The sequence below is a fragment of the Mus pahari genome, chromosome 9 (assembly GCF_900095145.1).
Source record: "Mus pahari chromosome 9, PAHARI_EIJ_v1.1, whole genome shotgun sequence".
NCBI classification, from domain to species: domain Eukaryota; kingdom Metazoa; phylum Chordata; class Mammalia; order Rodentia; family Muridae; genus Mus; species Mus pahari.
Window position 1 is genome coordinate 80711442 of NC_034598.1, and position 9560 is coordinate 80721001.

At 46.2% G+C, this 9560-nt stretch overlaps 1 protein-coding gene across 1 annotated transcript in view; it reads right to left on the reverse strand.

Annotated features, from left to right (window-relative positions):
* Tmcc3 (transmembrane and coiled-coil domain family 3) overlaps nt 1–2381 on the reverse strand; it is a 268700-nt gene extending 266319 nt beyond the window's left edge. Inside the window, exon 1 of the mRNA XM_029542422.1 lies at nt 2354–2381. Within this exon, the coding sequence (XP_029398282.1) occupies nt 2354–2362 (9 nt within the window). The 5' untranslated portion in view covers nt 2363–2381. The remainder of the gene's footprint in view (nt 1–2353) is intronic.
* Nucleotides 2382–9560: the final 7179 nt, after the last annotated feature.

Below are 9560 nucleotides of genomic sequence, written 5' to 3' on the forward strand. Positions count from 1 at the left end.
AGAAGAGAAGAGAAGAGAAGAGAAGAGAAGAGAAGAGAAGAGAAGAGAAGAGAAAGAAAGAAAATTGGGGGTTCAAAAGTAACTAACAAACCATTAGCTCCATGGGAAGAAGCTAGTGAAGACTTGGCCATGTAGATTTAGGGGTGTTTAGGACTGGCAACATGACATGCATGTGACCAGCCTCAGGTCCTGGTCCATTCAGGTTGCTACAACAAAACACCACAGCCTGGCTAGCTTATAAACAATGGAAATGTATTCCCCACAGTTCTGAAAGCAAGATCACGAATTCCAAGATCACGTTCCCTGGCAGATTCGGTGTCTGACAAAGGCTTGGATGCTGGCTCACAGGCTCCCCCGCCCCTTTCTCACACACATATTCTCACACATAATTAAAGGAGAGGGCTATTGCCTGGGATCTTTGGAATACAGAAGCCATTTGTAAGGGTTCTGTCTTCATACTCAATCGCTTCTCAAAGATCTTCTTAATACCAACTTCCTGAGTATGCAATTTCAACCTATGTTTAAAATAGAGAGACATACCCACTCAGACTTGCACTAAGAGAAACCCAGTTAATGGGCATCTTCAGAACTTCTCTGTCTAACATTCCTTAGGTACCTTCACCTTCAAGCAAGAACACAAACCAAAGTAGTTCTTTTTTTTTTTATCCTAATAGAGTCTCTCTCTCTCTCTCTCTCTCTCTCTCTCTCTCTCTCTCTCCCCCCCAGGCCCCAGAAACAAAGCTCTTGGCTATCATGTTCCCCACTGGGCTCTTAGAGCTTAGAACCTTAGAGCCATGCCTGTACTTAGTAGGTGTTTAAATGTGTCTCTTATAATGGGGAAAGCATTAAAAGGCTTCCAGTCCCAGAGGCTGATGTAAAGGAAAGTAGAGCACAGGGATTCGTATTGCCAGCCATCATCCATCTCTTGCGTTCCAAGACAGGGAGCATGCAATTCAGTTTGATGTATACTCTGGCCAACACCCTCCATCTCCAGCTGTTGGTGTCCCTTCTTAAAGACCCTACTTCTTGGCAGCTTATCCCAGCTGTGGTGTGCCTTAGTACCTTGGCGGTTGACTATAAAAAGTTACTGATCTCTGAATTTGGAGTTCAAACAAGCAATGCCACTAAGGCCAGTCACTCACACCAATGCCAGCCTGGCTGGAATCCTGTTTGCCCCAGAAACACCTGAGCAGGTTTGGAGCCGATCCAAAGGTAAAGACAGGTAAATTTCCATGTCAGCTCACCCACAGATTTTTTTCAGAGGCAACTAGAACTGATTGTATTCACTCTAAGTGCCCTCCAAATATCCTACTCCCCAACACAGACGGACAAACAGACAGGGGGACACACACACTCGACTTAATTCCAGCACCATTGAAAAACAATAAACAAAACAAAAAATACTAAACAGTAAAATTAAAAACTAACAAAAAACAGTAGAGTTCTCTTTGAAATATCCTGTCAGCTGAGAGGCAGAAATCATGGAAATTCTTCCCCAGATGACCAAACCAGTAGCTGAGTACATACCTTACATATAAACCAAACCCAAACTCCAACCCAAAGAAAAGCAAAGGCCCTGGTGGGAAAGAGAATCACTCTGTTTTGCAGTTTCTCAGCCTTGCATCTTCAGATAGAAAACTCACTAGCGGCTTCCTTGGTACCTCACGGGTAACCAAGGTTGGGTCCTCCGGGAGATTTCTTAGGTTTCTCCCAATCCCTACATGTCTATACTAGAAATGCTGAGACTCCCACATCTGAAGGAAGCAGCCTCCGCCCCAAAGTCAATCAAAAGCACACTGGGGCTGGTAACCCATACCATCATGTAGATTAGTACCCCCAGACAGGTTAGTCATGGTTGCCCTGGGACCCTCCCGCTCTCTAGGGGCTGCCAAGGGGGATGCCCCCTGCGGCTGAGCCGGTCCATTTTCATTTTCATCTTTGTATGAAGAGCCCCTACTGGAGATAGGCAGTTGGAGCTCAGAGTCCCTCACATCTGCTGCCTAGGAGGCTGCCTCGCAGGGTGCCTCGGGAACTTCACAAGCTGGGCTAAGCCCCAAGTCCTGCACCTCGAGGGAGGGGGACAGGGGACCACTGGAGGGGACCACTGCCCCGCCCGCACCGTGTCCCCACTGCAGCTCCTCCCGGACTGGACTCGGAGCTTACTGTTCCCAATCGCCTCCTTTGGGCAAGAACCAAGGGATCCCAACTGATGCCTGTAAAGTTTCCTTGGCTGATGGGGCCACACGCACCCAGGCCCCAAGGTGGATACATGGCCATGGCCAGAGGTGTCGCGGGCCACCTCGCCGCGGCCATTCCCACCCTTTCCTTGCTCACATCAGGGGGGCACACTCACCCTCCGCATGCTGCTTGCCCCGCAGGCCGGGCGCGGCGCAGAGGGGACTCGTCGCCTTGTATGCCACGGCCGGCCGGGATCGGGACGGGCGGGGCTCGCTGGGCTGCGCGGTGACAGTGGTTGTGGTGGCCGAGACTGCGATTCAAACCACGCGCACTCTGCTCTTCTTGCTTCAGCTCTAGCCTGAGCCTGGAGTTCTCTGGAGATCACTGTAGGAGCCGATCTGATCCCCCGTGTCTGGAGGCTCCCGGAGCCCAGCGGGAGAAAGTTCCAGCTGCGCGCGGGGCGGGTGCGAGAGCCGAGTGTGCGAGGGAGTGACGGGCAGGGAGCGGGGGCAGTTATGCGCCACCTCCAAAGTACCTTGGTTTTCCCTTCCCACGCCAAAGGCACGCTCCTATCAGTTCCTACTCTAGAGGTTCCGTGTTTGGGGAGTTCCTGGAGTGGGGGGATGGGAGGGTTTAAAAGTTGAATAGAAAACACAGGGTCAAGTCAGGGCTGGAGGAATGACCATCGCCTGGAACATAATCTGTGCAGTCCCTGCCTAGCAAAGTTGCTCAGCAGAGGGCAGTCCCAACCTCCAGGCCAGCAAAACCCACAGGTCGACCTGCTTGCAAAACTGTCTCCTAACACACAGCCTCCCACCCCAACTTCTCCAAACCACTCCGGGAAGGCCATCCTCAAATGCTAATTTGGGGTGCAAGGGCATAGTTCCCCAGCCATGAATACACTGCACACCTGTGAGCTAGGAAAACACGGGATGCCATTCTGCTCGATCCAGGACAGGATGGACGCCGGCCTTTTACTGCTTTGACTGCGAACAAAGTAAAGAAAGCAGTGTAGAATTCAAGGTTGCTCGAATTCCATAGCGAACCAATATGCCTTGTTTGCCAAAGACTCTTTGAAAGACTTACAAAGAAGCGTGAGTACCCAGAGATAGCCTTGACAGGTAAAGGAGTGGGGTGCGGGGGGGGGGGGAGCGGCAAGAACGCAAAGGCTCTGGTGGGTAAACATCGCTGATGAATGGATGCAGCGTAGTCTGACAGATCATCACTAATCACTGCTGTCAGAGAAGTGCCATTATAATTTTCTGGAGCCCATAGACTGTCAGCAACGCAGAGAGACCATAATATCCCACAGACTAGGTACCCTAATGATCTAATGAATAAAACCATTTTGTCTGGATCTCTCTGGTATTTATCAAGAAAGATAAGGGAGGACTGACTGGTGTCTAGAGAGAATAAAGAGAGGAAATTAATGAAGCTGCTTCCCTTTTCCCTTCATTTTATGAACTGCCTACAGTGGGTGGTTTTTTTTCCCCCCTTGATCTGAATTTCATCATATTGTTCTTTGATGTTTTTGCCTTTGGGGAAATAATAACAATTTTAGTAAGTGTGCTTACGTATGAACCACGTGCCGTCTCTGTGATCGCTTGCAATCCACGACCCCATTAACTGTGATTTTATGGCTTTATACTCCAAGAAGGTAGATAATTTACCCCAAGTCACGCAGCCTGCTGATGGCACAGCCAGGATTTCAACAGAGTCTGCCCACTCGCTCCCAGCCAGTACCCCGTTCTGTGCTCTGCTTCACGCAAAGGGTGCCATTCGGAAGTAAAGCTCCAGCTCTTGTCTAGGTCAGGTCAATCTCTCTCAGCCCTGTAACTTGGTTTCTTCATCTACTATATAAAAACTTGGACCAAGTGGACACACCGAGGGGAAGTCCAGAAAGGAAGCTTACGGCTTGCTGTGTGATAATTTCATGGTTACCACTGTGCAATCGTAACCTGGAAATAAAATAGTAATGTCATTGGTTTGTAAGTCGCTCTACAGCCTCTTTTTTTTTTTTTTTTTTTTAGAAGATTTTAGCTTACACTTGTCTGTGTGTGTGCAGTCCTTGTGAGGTGAGCCATCCCATGTGGCTACTGGGAACTGGCCATGGTCCTCTGCAACAGCAGCACTTAGCGAGCCTCTTGTCTGAATCTGCCAGGAGGGCTTCCTATGGCACCAGCGCCCTTCTCTCCCTAATCCATGACCACCCCTTTATGAATTTGATCTTTAATCCAACTCATGGTATTTCTTGCTCAACAGATAAGACTCCTAGTATGCAGGAGGTGATCATTTTTATTCACTTCCTCTCCTATCTGCTCTTCTTTCATTTTGCTGGTTCTCTTCCTCCAGGTTAAATAGTGCCCATCACATGTAGTCCATTATCCTCTCCTGGTCTCTAGCTCCTCCATCCGGTAAGTCCTGTTCTCCTCACTCATGGTCTTTTCTCTGCTGTTTGGTTTGGTTTGGTTTGGTTTGGTTTGGTTTGGTTCGGTTTGGTTTTTCGAGACAGGGTTTCTTCGTGTAGCCCTGACTGTCGTGGAACTGTAGCTCTGGCTGTCCTGGAACTCACTCTGTAGACCAGGTTGGCCTCGAACTCAGAAATCTGCCTGCCTCTGCCTCCCAAGTACTGGGATTAAAGGTGTGCGCACCACTGCCTGTCACTTCTCTACTTTTGAGATGTGAATATGTACACATGTATGTGCAAAGACACATGTGCACACACTCATATCCAGAGACCACATGTGAGAGGAAAATGTGGTATTTATCTTTCTAAATATTTTTTAGTTTGATATTATCTTAGAGTTTTACTGCTGTCAAAAGATACCATGACCAATGCAAGTCTTATAAAGACAATGTTTAATTGGGGCTGGCTTACAGGGTCAGAGGTTCAGTCCATTATCATCAAAGTGGGAACATGGCAATTTCCAGGCAAGCATGGAGCAGAAAGAGCTGAAAGTTCTGCATTTTTATCTGAAGGGTGCTAGTAGAATACTAGCTTCCAACCAGCTAGGATGAGGGTCTTAAAGCCCACACCCTCAGGGACATACCTACTCCCAACAGGGCCATGCCTTTTATTAGTGCCACTCCCTTGACAGAGCATATAGAAACCATCACAGACATCATGATTTCCACCTGCATCCATTTTCCTGATTTTATTTTATTTTATTTTAAGACAGGCTCTCACTGTAGCCCTGGCTGGCCAGGGTCTCATTATGTAGACCAGGCTGGCCTTGCACTCACTGATAAAGACTCCCCTGCCTCTGCCTCCCAGTGCTGTGATTAAAGGTGTGCACCACCATGTCCAGTTCATTTTTCTTTCTAAGTAAAATTCCATTTTACTAAGTGTGTCTGTCTGTTTTTCTCTTTGTCTTTCCGGGTGTGGTTTGGCATCTAGGCGTGCTCTGTTTCTTGTGTACTGTGAGCTGTGCAGTGTGCAGCGGAGAACATGAATCCGCAAGTGCCCCTGTAGTATGACATGGAGCCCTTACGGTGTATTCCAGAGAGTGGCCTAGATAGATCATACCTTTGTCCTACTGTGATTTTGGGAGGTGCCCCCACACTGATTTCCACGGTACCTGCCATGCTCTGTTCCAGCCGTCACTGAAGTCGAGGTCCTCCCCCTGGTGGCTTCACCAACACTTGCCAATGTTGACCATTCTGACTGGGGCGAGACAGAACCCCAAAGCAGTTTAAATGAGCGCTTCCCTGACAGCTAATGATCTTGAGCGCTTTTCTCCAATTTCTATAGTTCGTTTGTGTTTCTTCTTTGGAGTATTGTCTACCGAGTTTGTGGACCTATTCAGTGATTGGATGATGTTTGATGTTGAATTTTTCTGAAGTTCTTTATGATTCTAGGTATTAATCTGATGCGTAGCTGACAGGGACACAAACCACCACAGACATCATGTGTCTTCTATTGGTTGTCACTTTATTTTGGTGATTGTTTTTTGTTGTGTGGAAAAATTGTCAGTTTTCTATGTCCCTATTTGTGAGTTCTTGAGATGGTTTCTAGAGCAATCAGAGTCCTCTTTAGAGTCCTATACCCATGTCTTCAAACGTTTCCCCTACATTCCCCTCTAGCAGTTTCCAGGTCTTGGGTCTCACTTACAAATCTTTATGCTACCTCTCTCAGCTGTAATAAAGTGCTGGGGACACAGCAACTTACAAAGAAACACTTTATTTGGGCAAATGGTTCCACACGGCTGGAGCCCATGATGGTGGGGCCGAAGCAGCAGGACACAGGCATGGTGGCTGGAGCAGAAGCTGGGGGCTCACATCTCGCACCATAAGCAGAAAGAGTGAACTGAAAGAGGCTGCAGTCTTTAAACTGTCAGTGACATACTTCCTCCAGCAAGGCTTCACCTGGGGCAGGGTGACTGAGACCCAGACTAGCCCAAGCTACAACATGAAATCCTTTTCAACCCTTATCATCCATAAGATATTTATTTAAAGTTATGAGGAAGTATACACATTAGGTAAAACAATCCATATTTCCTTGAGATAGACAAAAATATTTCCAGTAAATATCTAACACAAAGACTATCCCAGATATTCTTTGTACATCCTAGATACTAATGTGTTTTTCTATGTGTCTATGTTGTCATCATCCCTAAACCCTACACAAGACTTGGCAATATCTCCTCCTTACAGGACATATGATTTATTAGGCAAATAAGATTTATCAACTTTAAAGAAATGGGATAGCTAATAAGTGACAGGGTTTTATGGCTAATAACTGACACATATCTAACAGGGGTGTCCAAGTTGCTGACCCTGTGGGGCAACACTGTTACCCACAAAGTTCCCACTCAAGAACTGTACAAAACGTGTTGTAAAAAAAAGCTTGGTGTTTAGGCAAGCTTATGAAATCTTGTTGGGGAACATCCAAGGCCGTTCTCAGTCACATGCAGCCACATGTAACGTGGACGTGTCTAAAATCAAATCTAACTCCAGAGCTCCAAAGATTAACTAATGAGAGATAGGAAATCGGTGTGTATCTCAGACTTACGTCTCTCTGTCGGTAAAGCTGACCGCTGAGTAATTATAGTAACATAGCATGGGGTTATCTAATAGAAGGCTTCTTGGGAAAGCTGAGTATGTCACTGGAGGAGATCACGTGCTTAGAATTGGAGGTAGAGTCTGCCTACGGAGTGAGAAATAGCTTGGGGGGCAGGGGCGTCACACAGAGACTAAACATCTTAGAAGCTGGGGCAGATATCAGGAGAGGGAATCTGACCTATGCGGGTCTAGAGACACTGGTGGGGGAGGGGATAGCGTGTAGTCCCTTGGCTTCCTTCCCCAGAGCTTTATAGCCACTTGAAGATCCTCGAGGCCATGTATTTTGCTGTTGAAGATCTGCTCCATTGCTGTGCCTTTTCTCTTCCTCTTGCCTTTTCAAAGTGCTTGTTCAACTTCTCTGAGGCACAGTCTAGAGCTGGCCTTTTTGGGGAAGAGAGGGTTGAAGAAGCAATGGTGCGGTAGAGAATTGGATCTGGTGGAATATGCATCAGAGATGTTTGATTCTCCATTAAGCTTCCGTGCCAAAGCTCAGCCTCAGCAGATATTCTAAAAGACGGAATTTACGGATATGCCTCCCAAATGCTATCTCTCTTTATTTTCATGTTCTGTAGTGGCTAATATTGATTGTGAATGTCATAGGATCTAGACTTCCCTAGGACACAAGCCTAGTCATGCTTGTAAGGGAGTGCCTAATTAGGTTAGTTGAGCTAAAACGCCTCACCCTAAATGTGGGTGGCACCATTCCACGAGCTGGGGTCCTGGGTTGAATTAGGAGGAGAGAGCAAGCTGAGCCCTCACATTTGTCACTGTGCTTCCTGGCCGTAGATGCATCATAACCAACCACCTCACGGGCATGCTGTCACCTTTCCTGCCATGATAGGTTGTGTGCTCAAGCCATGAGCCAAGACAGACACTTTCTCCCTTAGAGTGGTTTTGCCTGGGTATTTTAATGCAGTAAAATTAAAGTAATCAAATACATATTTCATCCTAGTCTTTGAAATGTATGCTTTGTGCAGTCTGTTTAATGGCTGTCTCTCCTGCTGGCTCTGAGCTTCTTTAAAGAAAGAATTATACTAATGTAATTCTATATACTAAAATTATACTAATGTAATTCTATATACTAATATACTAGTAATAGCTCCTTTGGGAACTATTACAAAAAGTGTGTCCTCCATACATGTTCAATAAATGAATGAAAGAAGTTCAAACCTTACTATATCCTCTCAGCCTATGGGATTCTTTGCTACCTTTATTGGCTGCTTACTATGCACACCACAATGACAGTTATTATTTAACAACCCTCACGTGACCATTTAAGTTCTCTCTACTCTTTCTGAGGTCCTCTTATGAATTGTAAGTAGAGATATGCCCTGATATAAAGACTTAGAGGACAGTAACGTGATTGCAGGCGATTAAAAGATTGGAGATCGGCAGACAAGTCAGGAGGCTAAACTTAATTACACAGAATGGCACCCAATGGTAACCAAGACAAAATCAGGATGGCGGGAGAAATAGTCTTCGTGTTCCTTACCACATCTGAAAAGTTACAAGCGTGGATTTGCTCTACATGAAACTAAGCATGTGACCAGATGTGGCACTGCCGTCCAGTGGTAGGAAGCAGGGTTTAGTACCATGGATAGCTCCTGGGTTGTGTGTTTAGAAACGTATCCTATGAGGCCATTATTGCAGTCATTTAGAATGAGTGTCCTTTAATAAACAATACACAACTTTTACTGAGCATGTGCTCAACAGAGCTTTGCATACATTAACTGTGAGTTCCCATCAGCGGACAGAAAGGTTGCGTGATGTCATCCAAAGTCATACAGACAGCGATGTGGGAGGTAAGTTCCAAACCTAGGTAAACTGGCTCCAAAATCCATTACCCGACACTGAAAGCCAATTACAGCTCAGCATGATAAATGCTTTGACAGAAAAGCACGAGAGAGGGAAAGCCAATATGCATGAGGGAAGAGAGAAGGGGGGGGGTGCTCTAGCTAAGCTTTGCAGAGAGGAAAATGCTGGAATTACGTTTAAAAGGGTATGTTTAACTACAGCCCCAGTGGCCCCTATGCTGCCTGCATACCTCTGGAGGGGAGGGTTCTTAGGTCAGATCTAGGCTCAGCAACACACTCCTGCAACGGCTTAGTAAATAAAGTAGAGAATAAAGAGAGACCCAAAAACATAGGAAAAATAAATAGGTCAAATAATGAAGGATGTTGGATGTAAGGTAAGACTTTTAAAAACAAAGAATTTTAGACCTATTTTCTAAAGACATCAAAGGACAGAGTGTGGTGCGATAAGATGCACATTTTAGAAAATCATCCTGAGGTTTCAGGGTAAAGATGGCGGACGAAGACTCC